Here is a 14,960-nt window from a genome sequence, read left to right as displayed (position 1 = left end):
AGTCATCGTGCATGAAAAATCTTTTTATTTAAATGTAACCGACTGGAAAATTGAAACATGACTGTTAAGTACAGACTTAACATTGTTTTTATTTCTTTTTCTTAAATGCGACATGAAGATAATTCCAATAAACAATTTATCCAATAGGCAAAATATACAGCGGTCTCTTCATAGTGGAAGATAATAGATTTAAATACCTGGATAATCAGGGATAGATTTTTCTTTCATTAACTTAAATAGACAGAAAATCAGAATGGGTCCCTTATCGGCATGCGCTCCTCCACAGCCAATTTTCCTGTATTTGCTGCAGCCAGTCAATCCAATAGGCCAAGGCACAGAATCAGGAACATCTATCCCTGAATCTCCTCAAAGTGGATAGATTATGGATTTAATGTGTGTAAAAAAAAATTGTGAAAAATTGAAGTGTATTAATAAAGACCATTACATAACTGAATCTCCTTGTGTTTCAGATATTGATGAGTGTGCAGAGCGTACTGCGGTCTGTCTTTCAAAAGAGACCTGTGAAAACAGCTTTGGAAATTATACTTGCAATTGCCTTACTGGATATGAAAGGATAAATGGTTCTTGCCAAGGTAAATAACAAAAAGTCTGTTAATTCATGTTTTTAAATAAACATGTATCATGGGTATCTAACGTTCTATAAAGAATTTATGTGGGCCATCATATCGCATGAGCAACACCTGCAGCAGTTCAGGCAATATACTGGGACACCTTAACTGGAACTACCTTTCTTATTGATTTTATATCTTCCTCTCCTTGGGGTGAATTTTCATTTTGACCGTCAGGCCAGAAGCGAGCGGGAGTGGATCAGCCGCCCGATTTTACACACTGCTCGATTTTCATTTTCATTAGTTTCAATGGAAATGAATATCGGGTGGGGGGAAATGGGTGTTCGATCCGCTCCAGCTTGGCCTTAAAAGTGAAAGTTCACCCCTTTGTATCTATATGTAAAGTTATCTGTGTTTAGTATCTTTAAACTTTGATAAATAATATTGCTAATTTAATATTTGTCATTTATAACCTTTTCAATTTTCCATTTCACAACTATTGACAGTAACTTGCATGGTTTGTGTATTTGTCACTCTGTAAAGAGCTCTGTTGAGTAATGAGGCACCTTAACTGTTCAACTAATTGCTATCTCTGAATACGTTCCTGTAGCTTTTTCTTTTTTTCCTTTTTAATGAACACATACACTGATGCACAATACTTGGAAATTTCCATATATCCCAGGCTGGTCAGTTTTTAAGCATTTCACCTCACATGCCATGATGCTGAATAAACATAAATATTAAATAATCTAAAACGAATCTAACAAACATTAAAGAGTAATAAGGAATTAAGTATCAGAGCTTGATTATTGTAATATGACCCCTATACAACGAAGGCTGCCATTTTGCTGCCAATATCAAGTAAATGAAAAGATGGCAATTAGCCTTGGGAGTCAGGTCAGAGATCTTGGGCATCATTTTAGCACCTGCTATCGGGTGCGTTCCTGGCGGGGGGGCTCCGAAAATCGGGGAATCCCGGATCAGGTCCAGAGCCCGGCTCCAACCCGCCCACTTCCGGGTTCCCCACTGACGCGCAGGCGTGCGCACGCAGCCCCCGCAGGTGGGAATCCCGCAGGCAATTAAAGCCAGCGGGATGCCACTTGAAAGTATTTATGTTGCTTGCTCAGGTCGTTTACAGACCTGATTGAGCTGTTTTATTAGGAGGGGTGGGATTTTACACTGAACTGAGACTGTTTCCCATACTGGGGGAAACACTCCCAGTTCAAACGGAGGTGTTGCAGCCAGCAGCCTGTGGCAGCTACAAAGGTGCATTCGACAGGAGGCCACTCCATCACATTGGACAAAGGTTGGCCTCCACCACCCTCCTCCTAACAAGAAAATTCACCGACCTGGAACCGCAACCCCGGTGTGAGGACACACTTACCTACCTTGCGGACCCCCTCAGATGTACATCTTCCGGATGGGGGCCGCCGTAGCTGCAGTCATGACCTCCTCGGAGGGCGAACAGCATCACCAGCCTCACCAGCCTCGCCGGCCACGCCATCCACCTCTGACATGTGGAGCTCCACAACACAGTGCTGTGACACATCCACCTGCACAGCAGGAGGGAGGGCAACCGCAGAGAGAGATGCGTCGCAGAGGGCACTACCCTCGCCACAGGGTCCACAGACCGAGGCTCAGATTCCTGGACCTCTCTGAGCAGCAGTGCACAGGGAGGCTCAGAGTCACTCGACATGTAGTCGTGGACATCTGCAGCCTCCTTCATGCCGAGCTGCTCCCGGCTGGCCCGAGCACCATCTTCTTACCTGTCGCTGTCAAAGTCACCACTGCCCTCAACAACTTCTCCTCCACATCCTTCCAGGGTGCCACCGGGGTCATCGCCGACGTCTCTCAGTCGTCTGCACAAAAGAGCCCTGCAAATACACCTACACCCACTCTGCAGTGACACAATGGGTGGCATCAGTTGTGGGTCTCCATAGTGATCCTCAGGAAAGGGCATTATTGCACAAACCAGACAAGATTTGCAAAGACTGATTTCACTGGGCGCGTTACCCACCCGCCCAATAGCCCCCCCGCCGCGAACCCGCAGCCCTGCTAACATCGAGCCCTTTCAGTTGCTTCGAGTTTGTGCTGGGTATAATATAATTAAAGCCCACACTTTAAACTAGGTTTTAAAAGTACCCGGGCAGTCCGTTGGACAACCCAGGAACTTAATGAACTACTATCAACAAATTTCATGTTATTAGAAGGTTAACACTCCCACCTACTTATTTCTAACAAAAATTAGTCACCTGGGGGCAAAGCGAAGCCCCTTCTTACAATTGTCATTGGCAGTGTAACTCGGGTCTGACAGCTGAATATAACATTCTACACATACCAGTTTGAGACTAGTGTCTGGAGTAAAACGGAGCTTAAAATAAAGCACAATTTTCCAAATTCTCCCTCTGTTCTTTTTTCCTACTTTACTTCTAATAACATCCTCCAAAGTGAGGTAAAGCAGCACCTCACCATCACCTGTGTTTTGGGGTTTTTAATGCTAGTTATTCTCCTTGAGTTCAGCATCACTGACTACTCCTGCAAGTAGATCTCATGTCCTCTACGAACCAGGATGTGCCTTTTCATGCTCAATATTTAGGTAAATGTAGTGAGCTTCAGTTATTGAACAGAGAACACTTGTCATTGCATTCCGGCTTACTGGAATGTATCACAAGCTGCACATGACCTTATTGACTTCAGAAGGCAGAAAATTAAACATTTTTTCAGACTATGGCTTAACTTATTAACTACTAGACAAGTATATTAAATATTAAACAGGTAAATAAATTTTACTAAAATAAAAACAATAGATTTATTGTAAATGCAGACTTCACTATTCTCCTTGGGATGCAAAAATAACAAAAGCTCTTTCTCTGTGCTAACTACCAACATAAAACAAATCTCTTACTTCTGGCATGGCTATGCACCACCTGCCACTGGCCACTGGAATGACTGACCTGCCCCTTATCTCTCCTGGCTTCAGACAGCTTGGTGCAATATAGCTCACACTATAGCTCCCCAATTTCTTTGCAGCAACAGTACAACAAAGAACATTTTAGTAGTCAGCCATTCACAAGCTTCCACATACCACGGATATTTGCTGGTCAAAATAATCTCCAGCAGCCTTTGAAGCTCAAGACCTATAATTGTTGGAAATCCGTACTTATCCAGACAGCTATCAGGAATACCGCTGGGAAGGATGATAACAATGGCTCTGCACTCAACACACATTAGCATATTATATAACATTTTGTTCCCACAGGAACATCTAATTTTACCCCTGTAGTTGATTTTAACTGTGTATACTCTGATCAGCAAGAGAGAATCCAATAAATAATTCATCACAGACAAAAATGTCTTATTTTTGTCCTAGCCAACATGAATTCAAGCCTCCCTCTACTTGGGGGGCATTACTCTAACACGAGTAATGAGACTGATGTTTGTGCAGTTAGAGTCAATGGCAGGTGGTGGAGGGGGTAAAAAAAAATTAAATTGCAAAGTTCATAAAACATACTGTAGTTAGCAAAGGGAAATTTGACAGAATTAATTGATAATGCTCTATTCCAATCTATCCCTGTTTGTTTTCAATTATTGAACCACCTAAGAATTTTTAAAAAGCAAACTTGTTGCACGGGGAATGCAAATCAGATCTGAGTGTTTTAGTTTTGAAGTACAATTATCTTGTTTTGTTGTCATTTCAGATATCGACGAATGCCAAAATCCAGTGTATTGTTCAAATAATGGGCAACGGTGCGTTAATACTGAAGCTTCCTTTAAATGTGAATGCAGGAATGGATTTTTGAATACCAGTGGAACATGCAGAGGTACAAACAGATTGTAAAATAGTTTCACCTGATACCATTGACTGTCAGCAACATGTGATAAATAACATGCTGGGATTAATTTTCCTCAGGGTTGCTACACCAGTGTAAAGGAATTTTGAGCCAAGGGCTAATAAACTTATTACAATTGTTATTGTGTTAAAGTTATGTTCAATTCATTCAGCTACTTATTTGGTTTAACCCTTAATATTAAAGTAATTAATAATGTGACAAGTTATTTCATCTCACCTCTACAAAATCTCACCGAAGGGGCCATTCTCCAGCTTGGAGAGTGACACTGGCTATTTAATCATGAGAACCACAAAGCTAAACCCATATAGAACTCTCCATATATCAACCAACCAACCAACACACACATGCATTCACACTCTCACACACACACACACACACACACACACACACACTCATTGCTGATCAGGGGCATGATTTTAAATGGGAAAAACAGGTGGGTTGGGGGTGGAGAGGCAGTAAAAATTGTTAAAATCTAAAATCCGCCCCCAACCCACCTCCAACCTACCCACTTCTGGTTTTAACGGAGCTGGGCGAGGGGCGGGGGACCAACCCGCTCTCAGGAGGAGGGTCCGTCAGTATCAGCGTTTAAGGAGTTTGCGGGCCTCTATTTTTACAGATTTTTTGTTTTTAACCCCAGGGGGCCAGGATTCCTGGGCCTTCTTCACACCTCGTGAGAGGAGGCGAGAAGGTCCAAAACTGTGGGAAAGTGCCTTTATAGCACAGCTTCTGGGCCCAGAGGATCAGGAGTGCTTCCCCCAGGCCCAACAAGCCTACCTGTAGCGACCACCCTCACAATCTCCGACACCCCCCTCACGATCTCCGACCACCCCTCGTGATCCCCGACCCCCGCGATGACCACCGACCCCGATACCCCAGCCCGATGATAGCCCCCTGATGATTGAGCCACCCCACCAATGATTCTCCCCCATCTAACACTTACCTTTTCACGTCCTTTCGCTGTTTTCTCTCCCGTCCAGATGAGATCCAGCCTGTCAATCAAGCTGGCATGTCGAGCGGGAAATGTACAAAAAAAAAGACGTCCTTACGTCAAAATCGTCAGGAAGTATGGGAAACCCGTATATCCGGGTTTCCCGTCAGGAATTCCAGTCGCATCCGCCCCCTTCCCAGCTTCCCGATAAAATCATGCCCCAGGAGGGGGAACCCTGATAAGTTTTTCCCTCCATAGCTTGAGGATGCTGAAGTCAACGATAGTATTGCCAGTGTCCCAGCAATGATAAGTTAACTCAAAAGAAGCAAAAAGGAACAAATCTAGGATCTTCTAGGTTTCTCTGAGCTTTCTGTGCACATCACACATTATACTTATCCATTGAGACATCGAGGGAGGCACTTGGTAAATTTAAATGGTCCCTACCATTACTAGCATTGTGAAATCCATTCTTTACTCATTTTGAGAAGGTATTCAGTTCCAGCTCAACACTGACTGACAGTTTCTGCATCAGGCTGTGCCATTTTCTCTCCATTACTTAATGAAAAAATTAAAATATCAGATAAGAACAGTTTATTAGACGGTCTTATTGATGACCATATCCATAATGTTTCTTTGCATAATTCACAATGGGAGAATTTTAATTCAACAGATAATTATGAATGCAGAAATGTGGAAAATTAAACCCTTTTATTTGACAGTAATTTTTAAAAAGTTAAATAAAATCACCTAAGTTGCTCCTTTTTATGACCCAGTCACTACATGAGGTCTCGTGGATATCCATTTACTAATATCAGAAAATGTACTCTGCAGATGTAAATGAATGCCTCGTGGCAGAAACAAATAACTGCTCCAAAAGTCAAGGTATCTGTGCTAACTTGGAGGGTTCCTATATCTGTCAGTGCAAGGCTGGATATTCTGGAGATGGTGTTACTTGCAATGGTAAGTATAGAATCTCCCAATTTTATATGTTTCCAAAGGTTATGGTTCATAGGAAGCAGGTGCAAACCAGGCCTAAACTCAAAAGATTAAATTTTACCTTATCTCCATGGACAATTACCCAGGGCAAGCAATGAAATAACTCAGTTTCCAAGCAATATAACATATCATTCACCGTAAGGATGGGCACTCTTTAGATTTAGTCCACTGACATCAAGATGTATAAAAATACAGGCAGAGTGGCAATTTATCACACATAATTCTTCAAAAAGTTGGAGCTCCATAAAATTTAACCCAGCCTCTCAGGAGTAACAAATGCAGATGTACCCCAAACACAGCATTGTAAAATACAATTGTAACCATAGATCATCCCTAATTTTCTTGGAATGAATAACAATATTATTTTTCTGCTTTATCCCTTCAGATGTGGATGAGTGTCTTGATACTAATGTCTGTTCAGGGAAAAATAATTCCATGTGTGTCAATACTAAGGGCTCTTTCAACTGTACATGTCTAAAGGGATATGAAGGACCCAACTGTACAGGTGAGGAATATATTTAAACACTGGACTGCGTCCTTGGAAGAATTGGTCTTGTAACAGCTGTTGTTCACATTTGCCTTTCTACTCTGTATAAAATCACCAGTTTAGTCACCTTTTATCAAAAACATACATACAAAAGATGGATTAGAATAATGTGTTCTCAATGAGATTTTGCCTTCTTTCATGTTATTGTACAAACATTCAGACCAAATTCCCTTCTCTACTATTTTAACAGAGGTGTTAATCCAATTAGAATGAATGGTTAATAGTTCCTTTATAATGGTTGGAAAAGGAATTTAAATTGAGTGCATTAAGCAGATGCACAATATCACCAACAGTAATATCTACCTTTATATCTGAGATACTGGCAAATAAGATGTGATGTGGGGAAGCATGGCATGTTCTTTATTTTGTAACATTCTACAAAGATAACTTGTACTGATTGACCCAAGTGAATATTATAACTATTCCCTCATGTGAAATGAAGCAGCTTACTGATTTGTATCAAGCCTCACCTCACCAAATGTTTTCTCGGTCCATCTTCGGAGAGATTGAAGAAGTACATGTGTGAAAGAAGTGAATATCTGGTCCAGATCACAAGGGTTGTTTATTGTCCTGCCTCTGGGTTATACTATCATGCAAGTGGATATCGGGTAGCATGAGTCTACTCTCACAAAATTAAGGCACTGGGGTAGATTTTCAACTTGCTGTCCAGGCGTAAAACTAGCGTTGTGGATCTGCCATTACTGACACCACCCAATTTTCCTTTTTATTCAATTCAATGCAAAGGAAAATCAGGTGGCAAGTTGAAATCTACCCCACTCAGACAATTATGTGAACAACTGATGTCGCTGAACCCTAGAAGGATTTGTAATAGATACTCGTGTCTTTCTTTCCTCTATTTTACCTTGTGTTTATGTATGTAAAGATAAGGCCATGTGGGAATGGTTGGATTTCATCATTATAAAATAGCAGTCACCAAAGTGCCAAAATGATGGGGACCAAATCGCCTGCCTTTAGCTATGGAGACCAGCAGGTTCCCTGTACAATGTTCAAAGTACAGAGATGTGTGTATAGAGGGAGGGGACTCAGAAGGTAATGAAATTCTGAGTATATTGCCTGAGCCATTCACTGGGGTCAGCACAGAACAAAATTAGGCAGTGTGCAATGTAGCTTGAAAACACAAAACCAATGCCAAGATACTGCTACCCTATAAAGATTGCATCAGGGGGAAAAGTTTTATGTTCAACAATCAATGTGGTTTATTATTGAGTGATGGCAGAAGGACCAGTGACTATGAGGAGACCTTTTCCCTTTGTATAAAAGCGAGTTAAGAATTGGGTGGGTCAAGGAACAAGTACAAAACTAGTTTCATGAAGTTATGCACTCTATTTTATGTACTCAGTAAGTACAAACACAGAAGAAAATGGTATCCTATGTGACTGTTACTGTAAACTATTATCTCTCCTGGTCCTCCTAAACCTATCTTTGGCCTTCAGTATTGTAAACCACTCCACCTTCTTTCAATGCCTGTCCGACTCCTGCTACACTTCCATAGCACCATTCTCTCATGGTTCCATTCATATCCCATCAGAGCCAGTACATCTTCTGTAATGATGTCTCCACCCATGCTTGCACATTTACCTCTAGCTTGCCCCAAGGTTCCATCCTTGGCTTCCTTCTATTCCTCATCTACATGCTATCATTCAAGGACATTATCTATAAGAATGTGATCAGCTTCCATATGTATATTGATGACAGCCAGCTTTATCTTACTGCCACCACCCTCGACTCCACAACTGTAATTGTGTCATTCCAGTGTCTGCCCAACAATAAGTCATGGATGAATCAGAACATTCTCCAGTTCAACAATGGCAAGACTGAAGCTACCAAGTAACTCCACACCGTAATCCCCTACTCTAAATAAGCTTCTCACTGAGACTGAGCCTGATGGTGCATAATCCCAGTATCCTGATTGGCCCTAAACTGAACTTCAAATCCCACCCGAGCCATCACCAGGAAAGCCTTCTTTCAGCTTTAAAGCATCACTTACCTCTGTGCCTATTTCACCCCACCTCCTTTGAAATCCTCAGCCATGCCTTTTTCACTTCCAGGATCAATCTCCAACATTCCTCTCATTCTTCTGCACTAAGTTCCACTCATCTGTCTTCTCTTTCTTCTAGGACCTCCACTGGTACCCACCCCCAGCATCTTGATGTCTAAATCCTCATCCTCATCTACAAATCCCTCCATAGCCCCTATCTCTGCAATCTCCTCCTGCTCTAATTTCCAGCTTGTACCTTCCTCTCTTGCTTGAAAAGCCTCCTCAAAATATACCTCTTTGACCACGGCATTAACTTCCCTTAACTCTTGCCCTATATTTTGAAATGTTTTTGGGTGTCTCATTATATTAAAGTCATTATATGACTGAAAGCTGTTTTGTTGTTGAAGAATGCAAAGCAGCAATTTTGAAGCTATAACTAGCTTATCCCCTTGAAAGGCAAATTGAATGGTAGGTTGTTCTGAATGCTTTCCCTCCCCATTTGCAATCTGTCCTGGCCCCTTCCATGGCACCTCATGGCAGCTCTTCAATGCTGATGTAGCAGAAAAAGAGAATATTGAAAGGCTGATTGTTACTTATTTTATTCTTTTGAGGTGGGAATTAGTGCTGTTAATAGACATCTAATTTAGTCTTAGGTTTTATATTGAAGAACATTAAATGAATGTAACTTTGGATGTTTTTTCATAGACACGACTGAATTAAACACCATGTCGACCACAACATTACCTAGTACCAGAAACCATTCCAGCACTTTCATACCAATAATCACAACAACCAATATGAAAAGTGTTAACACAACTTCTACAGGCCTTCCCACAGTCACCGTTTCAACATCAAGTATTTCAAGTGCATCAACCAATCAAACATCTAATCCTACATCAATACTTGTATCCTCAACAGGTAGTACCACAGTTGCACCTACCACTGAAACCTCCACCACTGAATCCTCCGCCACTGAAACCTCCGCCACTGAAACCTCCGCCAGCGAAACCTCCGCCACTGAAACCTCCGCCAGTGAAACCTCCGCCACTGAAACCTCCACCACTGAAACCTCCACCAGTGAAACCTCCACCAGTGAAATCTCCACCAGTGAAATCTCCACCACTGAAACCTCTACCACTGAATCCTCTACCTCAGTACCAGCAGTTGCAATATCAACAAGTAGTACCACTGGTGCATATATCACCAGTTCTATTACTACTATACCAGCAGATGCAACATCGACAGTTAGCACTACAGGCACATCTACCAGTGCTGCTCGAGAAATAAACACTGGACCTTCTATCGCTGCACCAACCTCAACTGTAATTACATCTACTACAATGGCAACATCAGAGAAAACCACAGGAACAAATGCAAATAGGGCAGCAGCTCTTACAGTTACATCATCTACAACTGTAGGCCCTACAACAAGTACAACCGCAGGAATCCCCACGACTACTCCAACCGCAGGAATCCCCACGACTACTCCATCCACAGGAATCCCCACGACTGCTTCATCCACAGGAATCCCCACGACTACTCCATCCACAGGAATCCCCACGACTGCTCCAACCGCAGGAATCCCCACGACTGTTCCATCCACAGGAATCCCCACGACTACTCCATCCACAGGAATCCCCACGACTGCTCCAACTGCAGGAATCCCCACGACTGCTCCAACCGCAGGAATCCCCACGACTACTTCATCAGTAGGAATCCCCACGACTGCTCCAACCACAGGAATCCCCACGACTACTTCATCCACAGGAATCCCCACGACTACTCCAACCACAGGAATCCCCACGACTGCTTCATCCACAGGAATCCCCACGACTGCTCCAGCCGCAGGAATCCCCACGACTACTCCAATCACTTCAACTGCAACAAACTTCAAAATTACTTCAACCACAGTCCCCACAACGCCGACAACCACAGCAACCACTTCAACTACCTCAACTACTACAACCACTTCAACTACCTCAACTACGACAACCACTTCAACTACCACAGCTGGAATTACTACTGTCTCTGGTATTGCATGTAAGTACTTTCATTATCTATGATAAACTGAATTGAAGTTTGATGTAAAACATGAACCAAGTTGTAATCATTATCGGGTAAATTTTCATCTTTAGTGCTCCAGGTACAGAAACGCATATCAGGAATTAGGCTGCGTAGCCCTCATCATAGTTTTCCATTCTCAAAAGAGGTGATTCCACAGTCCTGCACTTGCAGCAAGGCACCTTGGGAGTCCATGATTTTCTGTCCAGTGGAATGCCAGATCTCGAAATGTGTCCCCGCCTCACTAAGCTCTTCATGGGGAGCACAAAAGACAAAGGGAGAGAATTTCCACCAGGTTGTCCCAGTCTACCACCGTAACTTCCATTTTTAGCCACTTACACCATTTCTCTGAGGGATTCTGCCAATCTCCAGCCAGAAAACGTGCATTGAATATCCAGATGAAAATTTTCAATTAATGGACCGGATTGTGTAGTGAGCGACACCACTGGTTAGACTTGCCTTTGCCCATAAACTTTCTGTGAGATTTTGCATGGCAAGTTACTGCACGTTAGAAATCCAAAAAGCCCAACGCCCTCTACAGGGCATCTGGGACCTGTGTGAACAGGGCAAGCAGCTGTGTATCTCCTGAACCAATCGGATTGAAGCATCATTAATGAGCTGCGCAGAGACTGAACCAGGAAGTGGAAGTTAGAATCGTGAATTCAATGTCAAATCAGGTACAGAAAGCACAATAAAGAGAGGGGAAGAAATATTGAATTCAGAGACAGAGTTAAAAGAGGCAGAAAGAAAAAGTAAGAAAAAAATGTTAATTAAAATTTTTTTTAAATGTCCAATAATAATTAATACCTAAAGGAACGAGACTACAGTTGATTTTCAGTGCCAGAGAGGTTGTTTGGCAGTAATTAAGACGTATAACGCTCTTAAAATGGTAATTACACTGGAATAGGCAAGCCCTAACATTTTTTGGCGAGTTTAGTCTGAACCTATCAGGTACAAGAACTTCACGCTGGTCAATATGGGGAGCCAGACAGCGAGATGCCATTTTCACACGGCTTTTGGAGGAGCACCGCATCTTGGACAGCAACTTTCCGATTTCCACGTTTAACTGCGCGTGTGCGGTCACCGGAAGTTGCTGTCCAATTTGCACGTGAATAACGGTAGCATAGTGGTTATGTTACTGGACGAGTAATCCAGAGGCCTGGACTAATAATCCGTTCATAGTCATGAGTTCAAATCCCGCCATGGCAGCTGGGGAATTTACAATTCAATTAATTAAATAAAATCTGGAATATAAAAAAACTAGTATCAGTAATGGTGGCCATGAAACTACCGGATTGTTGTAAAAACCCTATCTGATTCACTAATGCCCTTTCGGGAAGGAAACCTGTCGTCCAGTCTGGCCTATATGTGACTCCAGACCCACAGCAATGTGCTTGATTCTTAATCGCCCTCTGAATTGGCCGAGCAAGCACTCAGTTGTACAATCTTGCAACGAAAAGTCACAAGAATAAAACCGGACGGACCACCGGCATCAGACTACCAGGCACCGGACACGACAAAGGCAAACCAAGCCCAGTCAACCCTACAAAGTCCTCCTCACTAACATCTGGGGAATTGTGCCAAAATTGGGAGAGCTGTCCCACAGACAAGTCAAGCAACAGCCTGACATAGCCATACTCACAGAATCATACCTTTCAGCCAACGTCCCAGACTCTACGATCATCATCCACCAGAGTTGGCAGTACAGTGATATACAGTCAGGAGGGAGTGGCCCTGGGAGTCCTCAACATTGACTCCGGTCCCCAGGAAATCTCATGGCCTCAGGTCAAACATGGGCAAAGAAACCTTCTGCTGATTACCACCTACCGCCCTCCCTCAGCTGATGAATCAGTCCTCCTCCATGTTGAGCACCACTTGGAGGAAGCACTGAGGGTAGCAAGGGCACAGAATGTACTCTGGGTGGGGGACTTCAATGTCCATCACCAAGAGTGGCTTGGTAGCACCACTGCTGGCCGAGTCCTGAAGAACATAGCTACCAGACCGGGTCTGCAGCAGGTGGTGAGCAAACCAACACGAGTGAAAAATATACTTGACTTCGTCCTCACCAATCTACCTGTCGCAGATGCATCTGTCCATGACAGTATTGGTAGGAGTCCTTGTGGAGACAAAATCCTGTCCTCACACTGAGGACACCATTCAACGTGTTTTGTGGCACTACCACCGTGCTAAATGGGATAGATTCAGAACAGATCTAGCAGCTCAAAACTGAGCATGCATGAGGCGTTGTGGGCCATTAGCAGCAGCAGAATTGTAATCCAGCACAATCTGTAACCTCATGGCCCAGCATATTCCTCATTCTAACATTACCAACAAGCCAGGAATTCAACCCTGGTTCAATGAGGAGTGTAGAAGAGCATGCCAGGAGCAGCAACAGACGGACCTAAAAATGAGGTGCCAACCTGGTGCCAACCTTTCTCAATGATGGCAGAGTCCAGCACATGAGTGCAAAAGTCAAGGCTGAAGCGTTTGCAACCATCTTCAGCCAGAAGTGCTGAGTGGATGATCCATCTCGCCATCACAGAAGCCAGTCTTCAGCCAATTCGATTCACTCCACGGATATCAAGAAACGGCTGAGTGCACTGGATACAGCAAAGGCTATGGACCCCGACAACATCCAGGCTGTAGTGCTGAAGACTTGTGCTCCAGAACTAGCTGCCCCTCTAGCTAAGCTGTTCCAGTACAGCTACAACACTGGCATCTACCCGACAATATGGAAAATTGCCCAGGTATGTCCTGACAACAAAAAGCAGGACAAATCCAATCCAGCCAATTACCACCCCATCAATCTACTCTCAATCATCAGCAAAGTGATGGAAGATGTCGTCGACAGTGCTATCAAGCGGCACGACTCACCAATAACCTGCTCACCGATGCTCAGTTTGGGTTCTGCCAGGACCACTCGGCTCCATACCTCATTACAGCCTTGGTCCAAACATGGACAAAAGAGCTGAATTCCAGAGGTGAGGTGAGTGTGACTGCCCTTGACATCAAGGCAGCATTTGACCGAGTGTGGCACCAAGGAGCCCTAGTAAAATTGAAGTCAATGGGAATCTGGGGGAAAACTCTCCAGTGGCTGGAGTCATACCTATCACAAAGAAAGATGGTAGTGGTTGTTGGAGGCCAATCATCTCAGCCCCAGCACATTGCTGCAGGAGTTCCTCAGGGTAGTGTCCTAGGCCCAACCATCTTCAGCTGCTTCATCAGTTACCTTCCCTCCATCATAAGGTCAGAAATGGGAATTTTCGCTGATGATTGCACATTGTTCAGTTCCATTCGCAACCCCTCAGATAGTGAAGCAGTCCGTACCCACATGCAGCAAGACCTGGACAACATCCAGTCTTGGGCTGATAAATGGCAAGTAATATTCGCACCAGACAAGTGCCAGGCAATGACCATCTCCAACAAGACAGAGTCCAACCACCTCCCCTTGACATTCGATAGCATTACCATTGCCGAATCCCCCACCATCAACATCCTGGGGGTCACCATTGACCAGAAACTTAACTGGACCAGCCACATAAATACTGTGGCTACAAGGGCAGGTCAGAGGCTGGGTATTCTGTGGCGAGTAACTCACCTCCTGATTCCCCAAAGCCTTTCCACCATCTACAAGGCACAAGTCAGGAGCGTGATGGAATACTCTCCACTTGCCTGGATGAGTGCAGCTCCAACAACACTCAAGAAGTTCGAAACCATCCAGGACAAAGCAGCCTGCTTGATTGGTACCCCATCCACCACCCAAAACATTCACTCCCTTCACCATCGGCGCAAAGTGGCTGCAGTGTGTACCATCTACAGGATGCACTGCAGCAACTCGCCAAGGCTTCTTCGACAGCACCTCCCAAACCCGCGACCTCTACCATCTGGAAGGGCAAGGGCAGCAGGCGCATGGGAACAACACCACCTGCACGTTCCCCTCCAAGTCACACACCATCCCGACTTGGAAATAAATCACCGTTCCTTCATCGTTGCTGGGTCAAAATCCTGG

At 43.9% G+C, this 14,960-nt stretch overlaps 1 protein-coding gene across 2 annotated transcripts in view; it reads left to right on the top strand.

Moving 5' to 3' along the window:
* The window catches only part of LOC137331392 (mucin-4-like), a 77,737-nt gene that overhangs the window by 12,447 nt on the left and 50,330 nt on the right, over positions 1-14,960 (top strand). The window contains exons 7-11 of one of the 2 annotated variants that reach the window (XM_067995164.1): positions 471-593; positions 4,268-4,390; positions 6,180-6,308; positions 6,730-6,849; positions 9,809-10,930. In XM_067995164.1, the coding sequence (XP_067851265.1) occupies positions 471-593; positions 4,268-4,390; positions 6,180-6,308; positions 6,730-6,849; positions 9,809-10,930 (1,617 nt within the window). Of the gene's footprint in view, positions 1-470; positions 594-4,267; positions 4,391-6,179; positions 6,309-6,729; positions 6,850-9,595; positions 10,931-14,960 lie in introns of both variants that reach the window. The other variant, XM_067995163.1, reaches the window with a different exon arrangement.

The sequence above is a fragment of the Heptranchias perlo genome, chromosome 13 (genome assembly GCF_035084215.1).
Source record: "Heptranchias perlo isolate sHepPer1 chromosome 13, sHepPer1.hap1, whole genome shotgun sequence".
NCBI lineage: Eukaryota > Metazoa > Chordata > Chondrichthyes > Hexanchiformes > Hexanchidae > Heptranchias > Heptranchias perlo.
The sequence above is the reverse complement of the archived record's forward strand: the minus strand, read 5'-3'. Positions and strand labels throughout refer to the sequence as shown.